The sequence below is a fragment of the Achroia grisella genome, unplaced genomic scaffold (genome assembly GCF_030625045.1).
Source record: "Achroia grisella isolate CSIRO2021 unplaced genomic scaffold, CSIRO_AGI_Agris_v1 utg841, whole genome shotgun sequence".
NCBI classification, from domain to species: domain Eukaryota; kingdom Metazoa; phylum Arthropoda; class Insecta; order Lepidoptera; family Pyralidae; genus Achroia; species Achroia grisella.
Window position 1 is genome coordinate 1219091 of NW_026713039.1, and position 27401 is coordinate 1246491.

The following is a 27401-nucleotide window of genomic DNA, read 5'->3' on the forward strand; positions in this document are numbered from 1 at the left end:
TCTTAACTTTCATGCCTATTATAAAAAAATTGCAAAGCACGCGCCTTGTAGCTTTTTAAGCAAATTTCATTAATTAAGCTATTTAGCGAAAAAGGAACAAACAGATAGAGAGACAAACATACATTCTAATTTATAATATTGAAATGGATAATTAATAATTAGTATATACATATGAACCAATAACCATAATCGGTTGACAAATTGATTTTAACGAGCAAAGCCACGGGTGAAATGAAAGCTAGTTAAAATATAAATAAATATTATATAGATTAATAAGAGAAATTATCACATTTCAAGTTTGTAACGGATGACTCAAAAATACTATTAAAAAATTCTCACAATTTCAGATAATATACATTATGAAATACGACGGGTGTCACAAGCGACAACGCAGGATTCAGTTAGTTACCCAATAAAGATATTTAATTGCGTCAAATTGTAAACACCCTGTACATATTAAGACGCGGCAAGTAATTGATTACGCAACAAAACATATTAATATTTATCTTCCAGAGAGGGTTGCTACTTCTACATCGATCACGACCGAAAATAAACCGTATCGCCCTCACTTAACCAACGGTGATAGGGTTCAGTTTCGCTTGGCAATGCGTAGTTTAAAATGGCTGACTTACTTAAGTGGCTTTTTGCGTAGAATCTTTTAAGTATGGCCTGTGCGAAAATTGATTTACAGCGTTTCGTGATATACTTATGTTCCCGCGTGGTTTTACGCGGAAAAAAGTGTCAAAGATGTTGTTTCAAGGGTGAGAGGGTTTACAGGGAAATTATAGGGTACAGAGATGTGACAATTTTGTCCTCTGGAATGACAATTTATTTATTTTAAGGATTACCAACATAAGATACAGTAATAAAAAATTTGTTATCATTCTATACAATTCTAATGGTCTTTAACTAACTGTTCTCATAATTATAGGTAACCACAGCATGCTTTGAGTTACAAGATTATATCACTACTATTACATATGTCAATAAAATTAATTAATAAATTCAAATTTTCAAATTCAAATTCAAATTCAAAAATCATTTATTCATGTAGGACATTTTAGCCGCTTATGAACGTCAAATTTTTACATTATAAATTTATTTTTCCCTACCGTCCAGTTAAAATTAAAATTAAATTTAAACTTGAATGCTACTAACAATAATACAATAAAACATACATATAACAATGTGATGTGACAAGGAACGTCAACTTTTAAGCTTAGTTATGAACTCGGAGTGATTGTCAAAAAGAATATCAATTTCAGGATTTTCCTCTGCAAGATCGTTGTACAGGCGCGATAAACGGACAACAGGTGAAACACGACCCAAATTAGTTCTGCAAACTTTATTTTTGAATAAGTTGCAAGGATGACGTGATATTCTTGTTACATTAAAATCAATTTTATTTAGTAGGACAATCCATAAGACCATTCACCAACTTGTATAGAAAAGACATGTCCAGGTAAGATCTACGCAAGGACAGTTGTTCAATTCTTGAGGAATTCCGCGGGTGTGATGTGATAACGTGAAGTACGTGATGCTGTTTATGTTTAATGTCAAAGTCAAAGACAAAGAGAATTTTAAAAACAAAATCAAAGTTAAAGTCAAAGTCAAAGAATTCAGATACAAAAACAAAGTTGAAATCAATTCATAAATATCAGAAACAAAATCAAGGTTAATTTCAAAGTCATATATGTCAAAGTCAAAATTAAAGTGAAAGAATTCAAAAACAAAATCAAAGTTAAAGTCAAAGTCAAAGATTTCAGAAACAAAAACAAAGTTGAAATCAAATTCATAAATATCAGAAACAAAATCAAGGTTAATTTCAAAGTCATATATGTCAAAGTCAAAATTAAAGTGAAAGAATTCAAAAACAAAATCAAAGTTAAAGTCATAGACAAAGATTTCAGAAACAAAAAAATTTAAAGTCATAGTAAAAGTAATATTTAAAAGTAAAGTCAAAATTATTTATACATTCGACCACATACGCAAGTAATTCTTCTAAAAGAACTGTAACAATTCTTGTAAAGAATTTACTCAACTACTTATTTAGATTGTTATGTATTTTATTTATGTGTGTGTGTGTGTGTGTGTAATTTGTGTCTGTGCGTACTACATAAACACTAACAAAATGGACAAGTAAGTCTGATAATAAATAAATTATTATTATTATTTACATTATTGTCGCATTTGCTCAGCTTTGGCTGGTTTTTTACCACACTTCCGTCCCGAAACCAAGTTTTTTTTTTACTTTAAATACAATTTTCCACAGACATATTCGTCCGTGCCTTTTTTTAATTTACTTTAATATTATTATATTTCTTTAATTTCCACTTTTGTACAACTCCAGGAGCCTCCAGCCGAGATGTTACAATTTGCCCAACAGTGGCACCGAGGCAGACCTTATCCGTCTGGCCCAGAACCACCGCTGGCCGGCCGGGTGAGTTGACAACATGCAGTGTCACCTATCTTTATTAGGAGCCAGTTACATTTACCAATATGCATATACAATTATATAAATCTTACACACTACTAATTTCACAGTTTTCACAGGGCCGAAACCAGGTACGTGCAGTGTATGTGTGTATGTATGAGTGTGTGTGAGTGTGAGTGTGTGTATGAGTATGTGTGTACTTATTGTGTGAGCTGTGTTATTCTTTTCATCTATTTCCAGAAATTGTTGTTTGTATATTTAATTGTTTCAGACTATAATGTAGATGATTGTTTCTAGATATGGATATTATTATTATATACTTTTTCCTGTTTCTATATTTATTATCTATATATATGTAACTCAAAGGTGACTGACATAGTGATCTATCAACACACAACCCAAACCACTGGACGGATCAGGCTGAAATTTGGTATGCAGGTAGATGTTATGACGTAGGCATCCGCTAAGAATGGATTTTGATTAATTCTATCCCCAAGGGGATAAAATAGGGGATGAAAGATTGTATGAAATTTTGTCAATTTAAAACCGATCGGGCTGAGACTTTGCATGCATAAAGCTACTATGACGTAGGTATCCCCTAAGAAAGGATTTTGATAAATTCCACTCCCAAGAGCATAAATTAACGCGAGCGAAGCCGCAGGCAAAAGCTAGTTATTGTTATATTTTGTTATCATCTAGGTCTACTACTAGGTCGTAGCGTAATGTTGTATAATGAACTATCCAACAGAAAATTAAATTTTCAATTCGAACCAGTAGTTCCTGAGATTAGCGCGTTCAAACAAACAAACTCTTCAGCTTTATAATATTAGTATAGATTATTATATCGCCATAAAACAAGATGGCACTGAATAAAAACAAAGCGCACCTAATAAATATCTCTCGGGCGCTATAAACAAACCACGCCGTTTGCTAATACATCAAGGAGACAAAGGCTGCGAGGGGTGGGTAGATACAATACGGCAGACAATGCAAGAATAGAAAAAAATGGGACGGACCGCACTTAGCGTTGCGTTTAGGGGTGGCGCAATTGCTAAAATAAATACATACCAATATTACAATTGAACAAGTTTGGCTAAATTTTACTTTCTTACTTTATTTATTTTGTTAATTTGTCAAAATTAATTTCGTCTATTACGGCATGTAATGCAAATGAAGATCATATCAGGACTGGTAATATGCTGTGGATGGTTATAAGGGCATAATAACAAATGGATGGACTGTGTAAAATAATATAACGGAATGACTGCGAACAGAGATTTAAATTATTACGCCGACCCCAAATAAATGGGATAAGGAAGAAGCAGATGATGACTTTATTTATTTTGTTAACTATCGTGTGACGCACCATTAATTAAAATGGTAAAGTCAATAATCATGTAACCTGAAACGGAACGTCAGAGGCCAGAGCCAAAGTAATCTATGTGACATTGACAAGTAGATTGATGGATGATTGAACTGAGGTAGCGGGAGTTTTGGAGCGAAAAAGTTTAAGTGTTTATATTATTATAAAAACAAATAAGAGATAGGTAATTGTGAATATTTTAGGCATTGGGGGGTTTCTCTCCCTGACCAACCGGCATCACGCCTAAGTCGTCAGGATACTAGTGATTTTAAAAATTTATTACATGTGCTCGCGGCTTGACTCTCATTAAATTTCAATAAAAATATAGCCTGTATGTTATTCTGATGTATAAGCTATATTACTGTAAAGTTTCATCAAAATCAGTTGAGTCGTTTTTGCGTGAAAGTTTAACAAACATATTCGTTCCGAATGAGTGGTAGAATCAAAGATATGACTATTCAAAAGTGCTTGTAATGAGTTTATTTGAATAAAGATTATTTCTATTTCTATTTTTATATGCCATTGGAAAGTTTACACTCTATCCTGAGGAGATAAAAACCATCGCTTCTAAGGATATCCTTCAATTCTTGTCCCTGACGGGTCTAGGTAGCGAACTCTGGAAAAGGGCGAGCACAATAGATCTATGTAGGTCTCAGTGCTGATAATAGCCCAAAACCCTCAATAAAGAGGGGAATAGGGATTTTTAGTAATGTGGACTGACGATCTTATTACTAGCAATGTACTCTGTTAGGTTGACCTCCACGCGGTTCCCCCTGGAAACCATCGTGAAAATTCTTGGTGACTTTTAACCTCCACGCGGTTCTCCCTAGAAACCGTCGCGAAAATTCTTGGTGATTTTGTATAATGGGCTAACTGACCTAACCTCATACTCATCCTATCATTCTCCACTGGTGCCCCGCCAGCGTAAACCGTTAGCGCAGGCGGGTGCACCATTCCATTATCATCCATAAAAAAATCTCTAAATGAAAAAACTACACTATAGATCCCGTTTAATAGCGCAGTACGAAGCCATGCCCACAGAAGTATTGGGTGGGCATCGAACCCGCGAACATACATACGGATAGCAATCACTAATCTAAATATATATAACTCAAAGGTGACTGACATAGTGATCTATCAACGCACAGCCCAAACCACTGAACGGATCTGGCTGAAATTTGGCATGCAGGTAGATGTTATGACGGAGGCATCCGCTAAGAAAGGATTTTGATTAATTCTATCCCCAAGGGGATAAAATAGGAAAGGATGAATTTTAGATTGCATGAAAATTTTTGTCAATTTTAAGCCGATCGGGCTGAGATTTTGCATGCATAAAGCTACTATGACGTAGGCATCCCCTAAGAATTTTCATAAATAAGAAAGTATTTTCATAAATTCCACCCCTAAGGGGATAAATTAACCCAAGCGAAGCCGCGGGCAAAAGCTAGTACTATATTATGCCATAAGAAACACACCAAAACTTGTAACGTTTGGTATTATTGAATTTACAATACGATCTGCCATAAAATGAAGGTATGGTAACAATAAAATATATGCGGGTGACTGTACACCGTCGTGGTTTACCTGCCAACCCGTAATCCACCTTTCGGGAGAGGGTACTATCATACCCTGCTACCATTGTAACACGAAACGTAAAAAACACATCGAGATTCATTGCTTCTTGCAGAGTGCTGCTTGTGCTCTACAAGTGTCTCTAGTGGGACAAGATGGCGCTGTGTAAACTGTACCTTGGACAGTTCACACAGCATTATTTATTTATTTATTACTACCTGTACCTGTGATTTACATCGCTTGGAATTTAACTTTATTTTTCTAAAATAAAAGTAACCTAAGTTACTTCGTACTACATCGGCTACCTGCCAAAAAAAGTCACGTCAAAATCGGCCCAGCCATTTCAGAGATTGGCCGGAACAAACAGACAGACAGACAACAAAAGCGATTAGTAACTTTTATGCCCCAAAAACGTACTATCACGCATCTATATCTATACATATAAAAAAATTGGAGTGTCTGTCGAAACGTAAAAAAACGCATCGAGAACTCTTTTTTTGCCGAGCGCTGCGTGACTAGTGAGTAGACTTGTCTCTTGTGGGAGTAGACGGCAGTTACTACCATTCTCTACCACCATTGTAACACGAAACGTAAAAAAACACATCGAGATTCACTGCTTCTTGCAGAGTGCTGCTTGTAGAGTCTCTAGTGGGACAAGATGGCGCTATGTTAACTGTCCAGGGCTATTTATTTATTTATTTATTACTACTTCGGTGGTCTGGCGGTCAAGCATACCGCTTTACGACCGTTGGTCGCGGGTTCGATTCCTCGCACGGCACAAACATTTGTATTCATGAGCATGATTACTTGTATCGGTCTGGGTGTTTTCTATGTATAATATGTATGTATTTACAAAAAAAAATATCTTTGTATATGCATCAGTTATCTAGTACCCATAACACAAGCTCTAGCTAGCTTAACTTGGGTCTAGATGGCGCTGTGTGAATTGTCCTGAGATTATTATTATTAAATTATTATTATTACTAGCTGTACCCGTGATTTCGATCGCGTGGATTTTAACTTTATTTTTCTAAAATAAAAGTAACCTAAGTTACTCCTTATTACATCGGCTACCTGCCAATAAAAGTCCCGTCAAAATCGGCCCACCCATTTCAGAGATTGTCCTTAGGCCTTAAAATAAAAGAGTAGCCTAAGCAGTAACTTAGGCTACTCTTTTGTATCATTATCGTATCATTTATATTATTTATCATTTCGTATCATTATTTTTTGTATTATCATTATTTTAAAAAATAAAGTTAAAGTCTACGCGGAAGAAGACGCGAGTGTAGCTAGTTTAAAATAAAAATCTATAAACAGCGAGTTCTTAATAAAAACAACCGTTTCGCGCCAAAACTTGCTGTCATAATTTATAAATCATAATCTATGGTCGAAAAAAGAAAAAGCGAGTAGCAATGGTACTTGAATGTCTGATTGATAAAAATGAGTCCCAAAACATTGCGTCAAAGGCTTTATTTGTTGGCGTTGTGTTGGATACAAATATTTATGTCGCTGTATTCAGTAGGGAGCTGTAAGTCTGCCGGGGCACGATCCGATGGCTTTATGGGACGTATAGTCGATGGTTTCTCTATACGTCCCGCTAAGTATACCTTCAGACAAATATATTTTCTTAAACCTGTTATTAAGTTACGTAGCAACTAGTATTAGAGTTAGTGCTAATTTTTAGTTTGTATTCACATATTTCAACTTAAAAATATAATGGGATTATAATCGATGGATTTTGTTACGTAATATTATCTTATATCTGATTTCTATATACGCAGATAAAGTATAAATATGAATATCCGCTGCAACAATATGCTGAGCGGAATCCTGTTTAGCAAATACTTGTTAGTAGTGTAATCGTTTTAATTATTGTTTTACTGCATAGGAGTGGCGGTGTGTGTATGTATCCATTCATGTAAACATACTGCAAAATTAATTTAATGTATGTATGCTAATGTTGATTTTTTTGCTAAATAAATTAATATTATTATTATTATTATTAAAATACTTTCTTAAACAAGTTATTAAGTTACGTAGCAACTAGTACTAGAATTAGAGCTAGTTGGTAGTTTGTATTCACACATTTCAACTTAAAAATGTAAAGTTACAACGATTATTTAAAAGAGCAACACGCAAGTTTCTTGCTCGTTCTTCTTGTGATGAGACAGCTTTCCGAATGAGCGGTAGAAACAAAAAAATATGACTTTTAAGTACTTATATTAAGATAATTTATATTTTATATCTGTCACACTTTCATACACACGAATTATTTGGTTTCTCGCGATGCAAGTTTCTTTTTTACATGTACATGTAAGAAGTAATTTATATGTCTATATATTATCTTTATGAAATGATTAAATAGGAAACTATCAAGTATTGTACTGACTATATAGCGCCATCTTACAGTTAGTTAGATTAGAGACATTAGTGTTTATTTCATAACTTATTGATAATATAAAAATGTAATAATGATACAAAAAAGTACAACAAGGAAATGATAATTAATTATGTTATTTTCTAAAACTATTTTAAGTATTACATGTTGCATTATTTTGTATAATTGTAGTGTAATGATAGATAAAGGAAAGGAATGAAACAACTACCCTTCTTAAAAAGGGGTAATCGGTTCAGAAAGTTAGTTTATTTTTTATACCACTTAGATGGCAAACAAGCATACGGCCCATCTGATGGTAAACGGTTACAGTAGCCTATGGACGCCTGAAACACCAGGGGTGTTACATACGCGTTGCCGACCCTTAAGAAACCTTAATATACCCTTCTTGAAAAACCCCATGCTGTAGTCTCTCGAGAAAACCTCGGCAGGTAGTTCATTCCACAATCTAAGTGTAGTTAGTACGCGCTGGAGTTAGAACAAAGAGGAACTTTGAATAAACAGCTTACATATCGATTCAGTTTTTATTATTGCCACCTGATTTCTTATATACATGTAAAAACAACTATTTTTTTATTTTCTGTACGAATAGAATAAATTATAAGTTAATTAATAATCGACTCACCAAACCTTGTAGATTTCTTTCAGAATAATCTGAAAGTGAAACGATATATTTATTAATCAGATAATTCTAATTCCTACATAAGTCAAAAAAATACACTTTCTAATTCAAATTCTAGGCAAAAGCTTATTTTTTCGTACTACTCTAATGCTGTTGGCCGCAGCTGGCCTTTACAGCTTCACCGGATGATAGACGGCGAGTGCAGATGACACTCCAAACCAAAGGAAGGACTTATGGAGCGGCTGAAGGCCAACTCCTGCCTGACGGATAAGACTTTAGTCTGAGGGCACCACTAGGGGTTGGAACCTCGGCTCTGGCCGTCGTAATATCGATCCCCGTTTGAATTGGACGGGGGATCGAGGGGGGCCAAAGTAAGAGAAGTTTATGTTATGGGTATGTACTGGATAACTGACAGAAATACTTTTTTTGTAAATATATATAAATCACCCAACTTGATGAAAACAGAAATGCATGTAATAACGTTATTTTGGTAAATAAAAGGCTGTTGTATTTTATTTCATACTAGCTGAAACCGCGACTTCATCCGCGTGGAATTTAACATTATTTTTCTAAAATAAAAGTAGCCTAAGTTACTCCTTATTACATCACCTACCTGCCAAAAAAAGTCCCGTCAAAATCGGTCCAGCCATTTCAGAGATTACCCGGAACAAACAGGCAGACAGACAGACAAAAATTATAAAAAAATGTTATTTTGGTTATTACGGTTATTTCAATATTACAAACAGACACTACAATTTTATTTATATGTATAGATTATTAAAGATGAAAGTGTTTTGTCTGTCTGTATGTTTGTTATCTATTCAAAATTAAACGGCTGTATGGATTTTAACGAAATTTTGATATAAATACAATTGTATCATTATAACAGAGATAGGCTATAATTTATCTCAAAAATTAAACCATTCTTTCATCCCTCACACCCCGTGAGGGATGAAAGAATTAGAAAGGTATGAACTAATATATATACATCAAATACATATATATATATATATATTATAAACTATTTATAAAATATTTTCGCATGCCGTGGCAATAGAAATATATTAAGTCAACATATATACCTGAAACTCAAGTTTCGCAAGTTATAATAATTGTAACCTCATAGTGTATGTCTTGTTGGTCGCTCAAATAAATAAATAAATAAATAAATAAATATAAAAAAAATATTTAATAAAGATTTTAAATTTTTTTTGATCCCGCAAACGTTGTTTCACCATATGAAATCGATATTAAATAATTTTTGCTTTTTTATATATTTTTTTAATTTCATATGAATAGGTCAAGTTTCAGAGGTGTATGGTAACATTGTGACACGAGAATTTTATATATAAAGTATACAGATACCTGTTCCAGAAAGACTAGGCAGCTCGTCTAATTGTGCGGAAATAGTATCATCCCAATCTTTCCTGAAAGATACAGAAATCATTTGTATTGAATTAAACTTAATATACAAATATTTTTGAATAGTGATTTTTGAATATATATTGATAACTAGCTACTCGCCCCGGCTTCCCACGGGTGAACGTATTATATATATATAAACCTTCCCCTTGAATCACTTTATCCAATAAAAAGAACCGCTTCAAGCCTTGCTTCCGATGGTCGCAGGTTCGATTCCTCGCCCGGCACATTTGTATTCATGAGTATGATTGTTTGTATGTAGGACTAATTTAGTAATGAAAGCACCACTGACGCAGAGAGAACGGACTCGACGGTGTGTACTCTGTGTGAATTCACAAGGAGCGCATTGTTGCCCACCTTCATGAAAGAGGACTACTGGCCGAAAGGTGTGGTGTATCGGCGCTACCGTGGCAGATTGCCGTCTTCAGTGCCGTGATCACACAGACAATATAGTTGTATTGGTTTTTAAATATTATATTATATGTATGTTAGTCTATAAGGTATTTATAATATGGGCCTAGTTGCCTGAAATAAATGAATAAATAAATAAAATTGTATTATATATGCTATGTTACCAAACCGCTGTTGTAATATTGGATGTACTGTTGTATTGGGCATATGCCTGTAAGGATAGTGTGTATATAAATAAATAAATAATATGTAAGTATTTACGAAAAAAATATATCTATGTACTAGTTATCTAGTACCCATAACACAAGCTCTAGCTAGCTTAACTTGGGTCTAGATGGCGCTGTGTGAATTGTCCTGAGATTATTATTATTATTGCTAAGTTTTTTTTAGTTAATTTTGAACTTTCGTGTTTAATATACATTATTTAAATTATTAACCGGGTCTTAACACGAATAATTTTATGGCAAATAAAGGTATTTACCTCTCTCGACGTTTATCTACATTATCTACATTGACATCGCTGTTACTCCAGTCAGCTCGTGACCACGGCTAGTGCAACCTAGTCGAAACGTCTAGAGAGGTAATTTAAATAAGTTTTTTTTTCTCAGCATTATTTTTTTTTTCTCAGCTTTTGCTGGTTTTCTCCACATTTATGGGACGAAACCAAGTAAGTGCAGAGTGTGTGTATGTGTGTGTGCGCTTATTATTATTATTATTATTATTATTATCAACGGCAAAACCGAAGTTGAAGACAGTCGCCGTGGACGAAATCTGCCGGGATTACATCACCATCATCACCACATTTGAACTTTGAAATTTTTTAACACTTTATTTTACCTCTCATCATAGCTGCCTCTATATGCAGCGTACTCTTTCACTCCCACACGTTTGCTATTTAGCATCTCTATCTTCTTCCTCAGACCTTCGCTGTCCAATTTACGTTCAATGTCTGGTCTCACATCATTATTAGCTATAGGTACAGTCCGGAACACAAGGTAGAACGCTACTACTACTGTTAGAATGAATATTAACGCCAAACATGTGATGCAGGTATACTCTGATGTAACCATTTGTTTCAATCTAGAAAACAGAAAAGAATGTGTTTTAAATGTATTTTTTTTTTATAACACAGGGGACAAACGAGCATGCGGCTCACCTGATGGTAAGTGATTACCGCCGCACATGAGCACCCGCAACATAAAGGAATTACAAGTACGTTGTCGGCCTTTTAAAAAGGAATAAGTTCTTTTTATGAAGGTTTCAATATCGTATCGGTTCGGAAATACCATTACTGAAAGGTGATTCCACAATGTGGTTGTGCGTGGCAAAAAGTTTCTAGAAAACCGCACTGTGGAGGACCGTCATTCATCCAGATGATCAGGATGGTATTTCAGTTTCTGGCGGGTGGTACGGTGGTGAAACTCAGCAGCTGGTATTAATCCGAAGAATTCCTCAGAACACTCCCCGTGATATATGCGGTAGAAAATGAACAGAGATGCAATATCTCGCCGCAGAGACAATGGGTCGAGCCTGTCACATAGACGTTGATTACCAATGATTCTGGCTGGTTCTGAGTGCGGTCAAATGGAAGTAGCTGGTATTGTAGTGTTTCCACCCAGAAATGAGAACAGTATTCCATATGCGGCCGGATCTACGCCTTGTATAATATATGCCTTGTATAATTCTATCAGTTGTCTAGTACCCATAACACAAGTTCTGGTAAGTTTGGGACTAGACGGCGCTGTGTGAATTGTCTAGGCTTATTATATAAAACCACTTAGGAGTTTATGGTGGATCGTATATTTCATGATTTGGACAGATTGTTAGTAATGTGGACTGATGACCACATTGGTAGCAATGTACCATATCAGGTTGACCTCGCAGTTCTCCCTGGAAACCATCGTGATACATTCCTAGTGAATTTGCCACGATGGGCTAACTGACCTGACCTCATACTCATTTTATCCTACTCCACTGGTGCCCCGCTAGAGTACATTTTTAGCATAGGAGTGTACCCACACTGTACTTTTAACTGTAAATTTTTTTTAATGGATGATAATGGAATAGTGTCCCTTATCATCCATTAAAAAAAGTTACAGTTTATCAACCCCCACATTCCTCTAATATGCGTAATTACTTTGTTTGTTTGTTGTTATTTTTGTTTTTATTTCATTTCGTTAACTACCATAATGCTGTTGTTCACATATGGCCTTTACAGCTTCACCGGACGATAGGGGGCGAGTGCAGATGGCACTTCAAACCCGCGGAAGGACTTATGGAGCGACTGAAGGCCAACTCCTGCCTGACGGATATGACTTTAGTCTGAGGGCACCACTAGGGGTTCGAACCTCGGCTCAGGCCGCCATAATTTCGATCCCCATTGAATTGCACAGGGACCGATCGGAGAGGCACCGGTGTGGAGCGCCTGGACATGTTAAAGTAGAAAGGTCTATAAGTTTGTTGATAAATTAACTTACGCACAAGACACGCAAGAACAGGTATCTTCATCAACTTTAGGCTTCTGGCTCTGCGTGTCAGCCTGAACAAGAAAAAATTACCATAGATAAAAAAAATGGAATGTTTTTTTTAATTTTTAAATGAAATTATACACAAGCTAAACAAGGGACAATTAAAAACACTTGATACGGCAAGATGAATTTATGAAAGTTATTGTTGAGTGAAACATAGAAAGAAAGAGGGGGAGTGAAATACCAAGACAGAGCTATATCAAGCAAACTAAATACAAAATTTGATCGTGTTGTATCAACATTTAAAGAGCATGATGGAAGATCGTGGTAAGAGCAACCGACAGGATCGTGGCTCTTATAGTATGAAGGAATGAATGAATGAATATATACAAGCTATGTTCACCACATTTAACAACACACACAATTAACAATGACTCTAATTACCCCATACAGGATTACAGTAATTTTGATTCTACCACACATTCGGAATGCAGATTCATCACAAGAAGAATGAGCAAGAAACTTGTGTGTTGTTCTTTTTAATAGATGTTTTATTTTTATATAAATAATTACAGTATAACAAGTAAGAGGCATGCGATAATCAACATAGAAGTCGCTACACACTCATTATTAATGTAATCAGATTGTAATATTGTCAGTGCTATAGATTTAAAGTTTTTCTATAAAAACATTATTATCGTTAACGAATTCTTCAATTTTATAGTAAGCTTTATTGCAAAGGAACTGTTTTATTTGACATTTAAATCTTTTTTCTTTCAGTCTTGTATATACGACCTGATGGTAAGTGTTAACCGTAACCTACACACGTGAGCAGTACGTACATCACGTTATCATGTGACACCCGTGATACCACTTATGTGTTCCATTCCAGAGTACTAAGATGTCACGCCTCTTATCCTGTAATTTCACTGCCTAATCTGCGCCCTACAAACCACATTTTACTGTTCCACTTCAAATCCACTGTTAAGTATAATTATTGTATTACATGATTGATGCAACAAAGAGTTTATAAATAACTAAATATAGGTATGTATATAATGGAATTCTGTGCAATGGACCGTTAGAATAATCAAAGAATATTCTAGAATAACGTTTAAATAAATCAAAAACTTCTGTTAAATCATATTTATTGAGCAAAGCCTATTACACACTACGATTATTTAAATGGCAAGCGTGCATGGTAATTGTTGTTCATACACGGGATTTTCATTTAATGTTAGACAGACACTTACATAAGTGTACATTATTAACTAGTTAAAAAAAAAAGTATAGTACGCCCGTTACGTACGTACGTCGACCCATTGTTACCTCTTTGTCTTGTTTATTGTATTATATTTTTTTTTATCATTTTATACATAATTGTATATGTAATTGTATTTTCTGTGAGAGGAACAATAAAGAGTTTCATTCATTCATTCATTCATTTATTAATTAATCAATTAATTAATTAATTAATTCATTCATTTCTTGCCAGTTCTTTTCAATTAAATCTGTATAAAGAACTGGATGGTACAGAAAAAATATTAATACAAAACACTTGACGCTCATAAGCGGCTAATGATTCTTGATTTTGATTTTAAACTTACCCAAAACCACCAACTATCTTTTTTATCACTCTGAAACAATAAAAATAATGATATTAAACAAAAAATTTAATCTTTAAAAATTTGTCATTTGGTTAGGATAATTTTTTTTTTTGCAAAAGATGCTTTACAATATACTACCGTCATGACCTTCTCTATTGGTGCGTCTCCGCTCGATACCCCATCCAATACAAACGGGGATCGAAATTACGACATCCTAAACCGAGGTTCGAACCCCTACCCTCAAAGTAAAGTCGTATCCGTCAGGCGGGAGTTAGCCTTCAGCCGCTCCGTAAGTCCTTCCGCGGGTTAGGAGTGCCATCTGCACTTGCCCTCTATCGTCCGGTGAAGCTATAAAGGTCACCTGCGGCCAACAGCATTAGAGTAGTCCGAAAAAAAAACATCTCTATTGGTGATCTGGTGATATAATGTAAAAATTTGACGTTCATAAGCGGCTAAAATGTCCTACATGAATAAATGATTTTTGAATTTGAATTTGATCAAATTCCGACCGTTATCGAGTCTACGTGTATTGCGACACATGTTACGTCTCTGAACGAGGTATCATCAGGCGTTGAATAGAGTTGTGATATAGCTTCGAAGCCTAAGTAATATGGTTGAGCACAGTGATGGCTGGCTCATACGTCATACTCGTGAACGACTGCTGCTTGTAGGAACTGGTCTGCTCTTATCACTACGACTGATTTAATCTTATCGTATATTTATATTTGACCCTAACAAATTGGTGCTAGTTGGTAAACTTACAAGGATTATTTAAAATAGCAACACACAAGTTTCTTGCTCGTTCTTCTTGTGATGAAACAGCTTTCCGAATGAGCGGTAGATTAAAAAAATTGTTATGACTATTCAGGTTTATTTAAATAAAGGATTTTCTATTCTAATACTTACAATACTCTGTGCTCTACATTGAGTATACTGCCTCTCTTCGTCCTGTACTGGATCTTTTACTCTGTACTCCTCACTATGTTTGTATTTGTGATTTTTGTTTCGTAAACTACTAGAATCGCATGATCTCTGTAAAATGTGGTGGTTATATACATAATTATATATTATGTAAACAATATATCATATCATTATATTGTTTATCTGTACATATAAATAAAATTAGAGTGTCTGCTTGTAATATTGAAGTTTTTTACTACATGCATGAATATAAATACATACATACACCAAATTATCATTTTTTACAATTTTTATCTGTCTGCCTGTTTGTTCCAGCTAATCTCTGAAATGGCTGGACTGATATTTACAAATAGAATAGAATAGAAAATCATTTTTACAAATAAACCTATATTTAAGCACTTTTGAATAGTCATCACATTTTTTAAAATCTACCGCTCATTCTTAAAAATATTAGTATTTATATATATTATTTGTGTATTAGTTGTGTATCTATAACACAAGCTCTGCTCAACTTGGTACTAGATGGCGCTGTGTTAATTGTCCAGGGTTATTTATTATATTTTCAAATATAGTATTTGTTTTCTAATAAAACAGTATTTATATCAGTTGTCTAGTACCCATAACACAAGCTCTGCTCAACTTGGTACTAGATGGCGCTGTGTTAATTGTCCAGGGTTATTTATTATATTTTCAAATATAGTATTTGTTTTCTAATAAAACAGTATTTATATCAGTTGTCTAGTACCCATAACACAAGCTCTGCTCAACTTGGTACTAGATGGCGCTGTGTTAATTGTCCAGGGTTATTTATTATATTTTCAAATATAGTATTTGTTTTCTAATAAAACAGTATTTATATCAGTTGTCTAGTACCCATAACACAAGCTCTGCTCAACTTGGTACTAGATGGCGCTGTGTTAATTGTCCAGGGTTATTTATTATATTTTCAAATATAGTATTTGTTTTCTAATAAAACAGTATTTATATCAGTTGTCTAGTACCCATAACACAAGCTCTGCTCAACTTGGTACTAGATGGCGCTGTGTTAATTGTCCAGGGTTATTTATTATATTTTCAAATATAGTATTTGTTTTCTAATAAAACAGTATTTATATCAGTTGTCTAGTACCCATAACACAAGCTCTGCTCAACTTGGTACTAGATGGCGCTGTGTTAATTGTCCAGGGTTATTTATTATATTTTCAAATAATAAAACAGTATTTATATATTTGTTTTCTAATAAAACAGTATTTATATTTTCAAATATAGTATTTGTTTTCTAATAAAACAGTATTTATATCAGTTGTCTAGTACCAATAACACAAGCTCTGCTCAACTTGGTACTAGATGGCGCTTTGTTAATTGTCCAGGGTTATTTATTATATTTTCAAATATAGTATTTGTTTTCTAATAAAACAGTATTTATATCAGTTGTCTAGTACCCATAACACAAGCTCTGCTCAACTTGGTACTAGATGGCGCTGTGTTAATTGTCCAGGGTTATTTATTATATTTTCAAATATAGTATTTGTTTTCTAATAAAACAGTATTTATATCAGTTGTCTAGTACCCATAACACAAGCTCTGCTCAACTTGGTACTAGATGGCGCTGTGTTAATTGTCCAGGGTTATTTATTATATTTTCAAATATAGTATTTGTTTTCTAATAAAACAGTATTTATATCAGTTGTCTAGTACCCATAACACAAGCTCTGCTCAACTTGGTACTAGATGGCGCTGTGTTAATTGTCCAGGGTTATTTATTATATTTTCAAATATAGTATTTGTTTTCTAATAAAACAGTATTTATATCAGTTGTCTAGTACCCATAACACAAGCTCTGCTCAACTTGGTACTAGATGGCGCTGTGTTAATTGTCCAGGGTTATTTATTATATTTTCAAATATAGTATTTGTTTTCTAATAAAACAGTATTTATATCAGTTGTCTAGTACCCATAACACAAGCTCTGCTCAACTTGGTACTAGATGGCGCTGTGTTAATTGTCCAGGGTTATTTATTATATTTTCAAATATAGTATTTGTTTTCTAATAAAACAGTATTTATATCAGTTGTCTAGTACCCATAACACAAGCTCTGCTCAACTTGGTACTAGATGGCGCTGTGTTAATTGTCCAGGGTTATTTATTATATTTTCAAATATAGTATTTGTTTTCTAATAAAACAGTATTTATATCAGTTGTCTAGTACCCATAACACAAGCTCTGCTCAACTTGGTACTAGATGGCGCTGTGTTAATTGTCCAGGGTTATTTATTATATTTTCAAATATAGTATTTGTTTTCTAATAAAACAGTATTTATATCAGTTGTCTAGTACCCATAACACAAGCTCTGCTCAACTTGGTACTAGATGGCGCTGTGTTAATTGTCCAGGGTTATTTATTATATTTTCAAATATAGTATTTGTTTTCTAATAAAACAGTATTTATATCAGTTGTCTAGTACCCATAACACAAGCTCTGCTCAAACTAGATGCTGTGTTAATTGGGGTTATTTATTATATTTTCAAATATAGTATTTGTTTTCTAATAAAACAGTATTTATATCAGTTGTCTAGTACCCATAACACGCTCTGCTCAACTTGGTACTAGATGGCGCTGTGTTAATTGTCCAGGGTTATTTATTATATTTTCAAATATAGTATTTGTTTTCTAATAAAACAGTATTTATATCAGTTGTCTAGTACCCATAACACAAGCTCTGCTCAACTTGGTACTAGATGGCGCTGTGTTAATTGTCCAGGGTTATTTATTATATTTTCAAATATAGTATTTGTTTTCTAATAAAACAGTATTTATATCAGTTGTCTAGTACCCATAACACAAGCTCTGCTCAACTTGGTACTAGATGGCGCTGTGTTAATTGTCCAGGGTTATTTATTATATTTTCAAATATAGTATTTGTTTTCTAATAAAACAGTATTTATATCAGTTGTCTAGTACCCATAACACAAGCTCTGCTCAACTTGGTACTAGATGGCGCTGTGTTAATTGTCCAGGGTTATTTATTATATTTTCAAATATAGTATTTGTTTTCTAATAAAACAGTATTTATATCAGTTGTCTAGTACCCATAACACAAGCTCTGCTCAACTTGGTACTAGATGGCGCTGTGTTAATTGTCCAGGGTTATTTATTATATTTTCAAATATAGTATTTGTTTTCTAATAAAACAGTATTTATATCAGTTGTCTAGTACCCATAACACAAGCTCTGCTCAACTTGGTACTAGATGGCGCTGTGTTAATTGTCCAGGGTTATTTATTATATTTTCAAATATAGTATTTGTTTTCTAATAAAACAGTATTTATATCAGTTGTCTAGTACCCATAACACAAGCTCTGCTCAACTTTACTAGATGGCGCTGTGTTAATTATTTATTATATTTTCAAATATAGTATTTGTTTTCTAATAAAACAGTATTTATATCAGTTGTCTAGTACCCATAACACAAGCTCTGCTCAACTTGGTACTAGATGGCGCTGTGTTAATTGTCCAGGGTTATTTATTATATTTTCAAATATAGTATTTGTTTTCTAATAAAACAGTATTTATATCAGTTGTCTAGTACCCATAACACAAGCTCTGCTCAACTTGGTACTAGATGGCGCTGTGTTAATTGTCCAGGGTTATTTATTATATTTTCAAATATAGTATTTGTTTTCTAATAAAACAGTATTTATATCAGTTGTCTAGTACCCATAACACAAGCTCTGCTCAACTTGGTACTAGATGGCGCTGTGTTAATTGTCCAGGGTTATTTATTATATTTTCAAATATAGTATTTGTTTTCTAATAAAACAGTATTTATATCAGTTGTCTAGTACCCATAACACAAGCTCTGCTCAACTTGGTACTAGATGGCGCTGTGTTAATTGTCCAGGGTTATTTATTATATTTTCAAATATAGTATTTGTTTTCTAATAAAACAGTATTTATATCAGTTGTCTAGTACCCATAACACAAGCTCTGCTCAACTTGGTACTAGATGGCGCTGTGTTAATTGTCCAGGGTTATTTATTATATTTTCAAATATAGTATTTGTTTTCTAATAAAACAGTATTTATATCAGTTGTCTAGTACCCATAACACAAGCTCTGCTCAACTTGGTACTAGATGGCGCTGTGTTAATTGTCCAGGGTTATTTATTATATTTTCAAATATAGTATTTGTTTTCTAATAAAACAGTATTTATATCAGTTGTCTAGTACCCATAACACAAGCTCTGCTCAACTTGGTACTAGATGGCGCTGTGTTAATTGTCCAGGGTTATTTATTATATTTTCAAATATAGTATTTGTTTTCTAATAAAACAGTATTTATATCAGTTGTCTAGTACCCATAACACAAGCTCTGCTCAACTTGGTACTAGATGGCGCTGTGTTAATTGTCCAGGGTTATTTATTATATTTTCAAATATAGTATTTGTTTTCTAATAAAACAGTATTTATATCAGTTGTCTAGTACCCATAACACAAGCTCTGCTCAACTTGGTACTAGATGGCGCTGTGTTAATTGTCCAGGGTTATTTATTATATTTTCAAATATAGTATTTGTTTTCTAATAAAACAGTATTTATATCAGTTGTCTAGTACCCATAACACAAGCTCTGCTCAACTTGGTACTAGATGGCGCTGTGTTAATTGTCCAGGGTTATTTATTATATTTTCAAATATAGTATTTGTTTTCTAATAAAACAGTATTTATATCAGTTGTCTAGTACCCATAACACAAGCTCTGCTCAACTTGGTACTAGATGGCGCTGTGTTAATTGTCCAGGGTTATTTATTATATTTTCAAATATAGTATTTGTTTTCTAATAAAACAGTATTTATATCAGTTGTCTAGTACCCATAACACAAGCTCTGCTCAACTTGGTACTAGATGGCGCTGTGTTAATTGTCCAGGGTTATTTATTATATTTTCAAATATAGTATTTGTTTTCTAATAAAACAGTATTTATATCAGTTGTCTAGTACCCATAACACAAGCTCTGCTCAACTTGGTACTAGATGGCGCTGTGTTAATTGTCCAGGGTTATTTATTATATTTTCAAATATAGTATTTGTTTTCTAATAAAACAGTATTTATATCAGTTGTCTAGTACCCATAACACAAGCTCTGCTCAACTTGGTACTAGATGGCGCTGTGTTAATTGTCCAGGGTTATTTATTATATTTTCAAATATAGTATTTGTTTTCTAATAAAACAGTATTTATATCAGTTGTCTAGTACCCATAACACAAGCTCTGCTCAACTTGGTACTAGATGGCGCTGTGTTAATTGTCCAGGGTTATTTATTATATTTTCAAATATAGTATTTGTTTTCTAATAAAACAGTATTTATATCAGTTGTCTAGTACCCATAACACAAGCTCTGCTCAACTTGGTACTAGATGGCGCTGTGTTAATTGTCCAGGGTTATTTATTATATTTTCAAATATAGTATTTGTTTTCTAATAAAACAGTATTTATATCAGTTGTCTAGTACCCATAACACAAGCTCTGCTCAACTTGGTACTAGATGGCGCTGTGTTAATTGTCCAGGGTTATTTATTATATTTTCAAATATAGTATTTGTTTTCTAATAAAACAGTATTTATATCAGTTGTCTAGTACCCATAACACAAGCTCTGCTCAACTTGGTACTAGATGGCGCTGTGTTAATTGTCCAGGGTTATTTATTATATTTTCAAATATAGTATTTGTTTTCTAATAAAACAGTATTTATATCAGTTGTCTAGTACCCATAACACAAGCTCTGCTCAACTTGGTACTAGATGGCGCTGTGTTAATTGTCCAGGGTTATTTATTATATTTTCAAATATAGTATTTGTTTTCTAATAAAACAGTATTTATATCAGTTGTCTAGTACCCATAACACAAGCTCTGCTCAACTTGGTACTAGATGGCGCTGTGTTAATTGTCCAGGGTTATTTATTATATTTTCAAATATAGTATTTGTTTTCTAATAAAACAGTATTTATATCAGTTGTCTAGTACCCATAACACAAGCTCTGCTCAACTTGGTACTAGATGGTGCTGTGTTAATTGTCCAGGGTTATTTATTATATTTTCAAATATAGTATTTGTTTTCTAATAAAACAGTATTTATATCAGTTGTCTAGTACCCATAACACAAGCTCTGCTCAACTTGGTACTAGATGGCGCTGTGTTAATTGTCCAGGGTTATTTATTATATTTTCAAATATAGTATTTGTTTTCTAATAAAACAGTATTTATATCAGTTGTCTAGTACCCATAACACAAGCTCTGCTCAACTTGGTACTAGATGGCGCTGTGTTAATTGTCCAGGGTTATTTATTATATTTTCAAATATAGTATTTGTTTTCTAATAAAACAGTATTTATATCAGTTGTCTAGTACCCATAACACAAGCTCTGCTCAACTTGGTACTAGATGGCGCTGTGTTAATTGTCCAGGGTTATTTATTATATTTTCAAATATAGTATTTGTTTTCTAATAAAACAGTATTTATATCAGTTGTCTAGTACCCATAACACAAGCTCTGCTCAACTTGGTACTAGATGGCGCTGTGTTAATTGTCCAGGGTTATTTATTATATTTTCAAATATAGTATTTGTTTTCTAATAAAACAGTATTTATATCAGTTGTCTAGTACCCATAACACAAGCTCTGCTCAACTTGGTACTAGATGGCGCTGTGTTAATTGTCCAGGGTTATTTATTATATTTTCAAATATAGTATTTGTTTTCTAATAAAACAGTATTTATATCAGTTGTCTAGTACCCATAACACAAGCTCTGCTCAACTTGGTACTAGATGGCGCTGTGTTAATTGTCCAGGGTTATTTATTATATTTTCAAATATAGTATTTGTTTTCTAATAAAACAGTATTTATATCAGTTGTCTAGTACCCATAACACAAGCTCTGCTCAACTTGGTACTAGATGGCGCTGTGTTAATTGTCCAGGGTTATTTATTATATTTTCAAATATAGTATTTGTTTTCTAATAAAACAGTATTTATATCAGTTGTCTAGTACCCATAACACAAGCTCTGCTCAACTTGGTACTAGATGGCGCTGTGTGAAATGTCCAATGTCGTTATTACTATAATATTCCCCAATACGATTGGTCACATTGGTACTACACAGTCATCAACTTCGGGGGGAAAGAGGATTGTTAGAAATGTGGATTGATGATCTTTTTGATAGCAATGTACCATGTCAGGTTGACCTCCACGCGGTACCCACTGGAAACCATCGTGATAAATTGTCTGTGAATTTGTCACGATGGGCTAACTGACCTGACATCGTGCTCATCTTATCATCCTCCACTGTTGCCCCGCCAGCGTAAACCGTTAGCGCAGGCGGGTGCACCATTCCATTATCATCCATAAAAAAATTCAAAATTCAAAAATAATTTATTCATGTAGGACATTTTAGCTGCTTATGAACGTCAAGTTTTTACATTATAATTGTTTTTCCCCTACCATCCAGTTCAGTATATAGATCAAATTGAGAAGAACTGATAAGAAACTCAATTGAATTACTTTATTTTTAAAAGCCAGTTTATTTACAATGTATATTTATATAGGTGTCTATGTCTAACATTAAATGAAAATCCCGTGCATGAACAACTATTGCCATGCACGCTCGTCATTTAAGTAATCGTTTAGTGAGTAGTAAATCAGTAAATATGATTTAACAGATGTTTTGAATATATTTACGTGTAATTCCAGTATATCCTTTTGGTATCTTATTGTAAATTTTTATACCTATTCCCATAAAAGACCTATTGACTTTTTCTAAACGATACGATACTTGGGGACAGCAAAAAAAACATCACTCATACATTATCTCATCACTATATTACGCGTGTTTGTCTGTACTGACGTTCGTATACATGCGTAGTAATAATCTATAATATGATTAATTAGTAAAACACGGAATAATCTAAGATTAGAACTAATCACAACCTACAGTTGTAGTTATATCGTATAGTGGATTATAATATTGAACAGAGGTGTTTAAGGCATGGCCCGCTGTATATATGCGGACCGCGGTTTTTTTTATGGGGCCCGCATAGACTTTTTACAACATTATTAATTTTGAACTTATGTTTAGTTTTTAAAGTAATAGCTTAATTTTTTTTGTATTAACTATTATTTGTAGGACTAGTGATGGTTATTTAGTTAATTGCAATGGGAAACCAGCGCCATCTAGCTCCAAGCTAAGCATAGCTTGTGTTATGGGTACTAGACAATTGATAAAAATACTTAAATATATTTTATTATAAATACATACATAATATCAATAGGAAACACCTAGACTGATCCAACAATCATACTCATGAATACAAATGTTTGTGCCGTGCGAGGAATCGAACCCGCGACCATCGGAAGTAAGACGGTGTGCCAAACCCCTAGACCATCGAGACCTAATATTTTTTCTTGCGCCCCTCAATTATTTTATTTCTTTATTCATTCTATATTAGACAAATTATTAAATACAAGAATTAATAATAATAATATTTATTCATGATACACATTTACATTTTAATTTACTGTAGTTCTACACTAGGCTCGCAGGCCTGTATTGTAGAGACTGGAGTGACTTATTATTGTGTACATTTTACAGTTTACCCTTTGTATTAATAGCTATTGGAAAAATGGAACTTGTGTGTAAAATGTAGGGAATAAATTTGTGTAAAATTTGTGGATGTATATATATGTGTATGTGTTCATTTTGCAGAACTGTGTGTTAGCCGTAAGGTGGAAGTATTTGTTCTGTTTCGTCATAATTTAATTTCATCAGCCAGCATTTTACTTACTAATATTACAAATGCGAAAGTAACTCTGTCTGTCTGTCTGTCTGTCTGTCTGTCTGTCTGTCTCGCTTTCACGCCAAAACTACTGAACTGATTTAAATGAAATTTGGTACCCATATAGTCTAGACGCCGAGGAAGGACATAGGCTACTTTTTAATGCGAAAAAAGGGTTGTAAGGGTTTGAAAATGGTAATGCAAGGTTATCTTTATGCGGTTGAATACACACTTATTATAATAATGGCTTAACTAAAAAATTAGATATTTTGGAAAGTCTACTTTATAATTGTGTCATTAAGTCTATTTTCAAAAATTTTTAATTTCTGAATTACACCACTATTGTACTAGATATGCGACTTATTAACGCTCATATGTCATAAATAAACATATATGTCATTTGTATAAGCAGCGCGCGCAACTGATTATTGTCAATCCGTTGTCTCCTTATGAATTTAAATGAATAAACGTTTGCTCTGCAATTTTATTTTATAAATACATAAATATAATCCTGGTATAGCCTATAACTGATGACCCTGCTCTTGGACAAGAGCGTAAGAACATATTATTAATATTTTTGAAGAATAAAACAACATATAATATTAAAAATGTTGTCAATACATATGAACAACATTTCCTTGGAAGAAACAACATCTACCGTTCCATCCGAGCTATTCAGGTTCGGAATACGCGTTTCTCCATTCAGGCCAGTAGAGTCAGAGATATGGTTCGCGCAAGTAGAGGGATAGTTTGCAATTTAGAATATCACATCTATTATTTTGATTTAACAAAATTTTATTATGTTATTGGCCAACTGGACCACCAATTTTCAAAAGAATTTAAAGAAATGTTTAAACTGTTTATTAAATATAAATAAATATGACATTTAAATTTGTAAATATCACATTGTCACCATTCAAGGGGTAAAATAAAATAGCAGATAAAAGTTTTTATGGAAATTCGTCATATTTGAAGCTACAACGATGAAGCTTTTTTCTTACGCTTTTTTGGGTCAGTTTATTTAATAAATACCTTACTAATATTATGAAAGTGAAAGTGACTCTGTCTGTCTGTCTTAAAAGCCAAAACTTCTGAACTGATTTAAATGAAATTTAAAGTCTAGATCTTGAGATAGGACATAGGTTACTTTTTAATGCTAAAAAGGGTTATAAGAGACTGAAAGAGGATTTTTTTTAAAGTTTAAGCTTCAATCTTATTTTTTTGCGTATTGATTAAATATAATTAACGAAAATGGGTTGTAAGGGTCAAAAGGGGAGTTAAAATGTTGTATGCATGTATTGTCATTTTTTAAAGCTAGAAACTTGAAACCCATTTTTTAGGCTGTTGAGAAAATATCAGTACCTACCGCCACAGGACTCAGCCATAAATGGTTACAGTATAGCGACATCTTATCATTGGTACATGATGACACTAATATAAGTAGCATTAAAAAAAACAAGAAAAAGGGTTATAAGGGGTTGAAAGGGGTGATGTAATGTATGTATGGTATGTATGGAAGTATGTTCATTTTAAAGATAGTAGTTTGAAACTTAGTTTTTGGCTGTTGATTGAATTGTATGGAATTATGTATGGAAATTTCATTTTTGAAGCTAGAACGATGAAACTTTTTTATTGGGTTAGATTATTAATATATATTTTTTATTATTTGCTCAAGGTCACTATTTTACGCGGACGAAGTCGCGGGTACAGCTAGTAGTTATATATGTACGGATAGGAAAACAGTGGCAGACGCTTAGCAAATGTAGTGCGAATAGAGGGTAGTGGAATTCTGAAAGTACCAATTTGTAACATGGCTTCGTATTCGATCATGGTGCAATTCAACTTAACATAAGGTTTGATGTACAAAGGACGGTTTTATTGTTCAAGAAACATGTTTAAGACAACCTTCGGGTAGGTTATAATTTAAAATATGTTATGTAAACAATGGCTGATAATGATAAATGTCAAGTAAGTCTGAGCGGTAGAATCAAAAAATTTGACTATTCAAAAGTGCTGATATTAAGTTTATTTGAATAAAGATTATTTATTTCTGATGCAGGCGAAGTTGCAAGGGTTAGCTACGTATATAAATACACAAAACAAGATACTGTTTTTGGGTGGTTACGAACCGCGATCGTGTCTAGTTTGGACAGCCCTGGCGTATGTACTAAACGTAATACTCGGAGTAAAGGTAGGTAGATAATATGATACTTACAGCGGCGTGGTCCGATTTCGATCTGGACCCGAAGTACTGTTTCCTCTTTCTGTATTCTTGTTTTTCCTTAAGCAAGTTAGCCTTTTCTGGGTCTCTGTAAAATGTTAAAATTCTCATCATTATTCAGTCCGGAAATCGTCTACTGCTGAACGAAGGCCTCCCCAAAGATCTCCACGACGATCGGTCAAAATTGTAGCAAAATATCTTTATTCATGTAGGTCTATTACAGGTTCTTATGATATGTCACATCTACCGTCAGATCGGAGTGCTCTCGAGATAAGAAACTAAGATATATTTTTTCAAATGATTTTTAAATTTCAGAAATAGAAATAGAAATAATCTTTATTCAAATAAACTTAATATAAGCACTTTTGAATAGTCAAGTTTTTTTATTCTACCGCTCATTCGGACTGCAGACTCATCACAAGAATGAGCAAGAAACTTGTGTGTTGGTTGCTCTTTTGAAATAAATATTGATTTACTTATATTTAATTAATAACAAGGATTAGGCATGCGATAATCAACATAGAAACCGTTCATTTTAGGGATAATAGTCTATATTGTCATTTGTACACTTTTATATATTATATAAAGGAGATATGTATCATTAATATACATAGAAAACACCCAGACTGATACAAAAAATCATACTAATGAATACAAATGTATACACCGTGCGATGAATCGAACCCGCCATCGACGGAAATAAAGCGGCGTGTTAAATTGCTAGACCACGGAGACTATATAATTTCAGAGCTGTGCTTTTTTCTCTATTTAAATTTTTTTAACAGAAGTTTTAAGCTTCTAGTTTTAAAAATGACGATTTTTCATCCCCCCTTACAACCCTTATTTCGCATTAAAAAGTAGCCTATGTCCTTTCTCAGGGTTTAGACTATCTGTGTACTAAATTTCATTTAAATTGGTTCAGCACTTTTGACGTAAAAGCGCGACAGATAAATAGACAGACAGACAGAGTTACTTTCACGTTCATAATATTATTATTAATAAGGATTACTGTTTTTAATTGCAAACAATATGTCTAATAGTATCACGATGTCAAATAGGTATATTCTTGTTCGATATGCTCAGTTTTTAAACATTGAAAAATGGCTTCATAATGATGGCGACTCACAGAATTATTTCA

The 27401-nt window shown here is 33.4% G+C and overlaps 1 protein-coding gene across 1 annotated transcript in view; it reads right to left on the reverse strand.

Annotated features, from left to right (window-relative positions):
* The window catches only part of LOC131852200 (uncharacterized), a 45894-nt gene extending 19517 nt beyond the window's left edge, over positions 1-26377 (reverse strand). Inside the window, exons 1-6 of the mRNA XM_059202842.1 lie at positions 26258-26377; positions 15201-15326; positions 14295-14324; positions 12697-12758; positions 11057-11299; positions 9752-9813 (exon numbers count right to left, since the gene is read on the reverse strand). Coding sequence (XP_059058825.1) covers positions 9752-9813; positions 11057-11299; positions 12697-12758; positions 14295-14324; positions 15201-15326; positions 26258-26377 — 643 coding nt within the window. The remainder of the gene's footprint in view (positions 1-9751; positions 9814-11056; positions 11300-12696; positions 12759-14294; positions 14325-15200; positions 15327-26257) is intronic.
* Positions 26378-27401: the final 1024 nt, after the last annotated feature.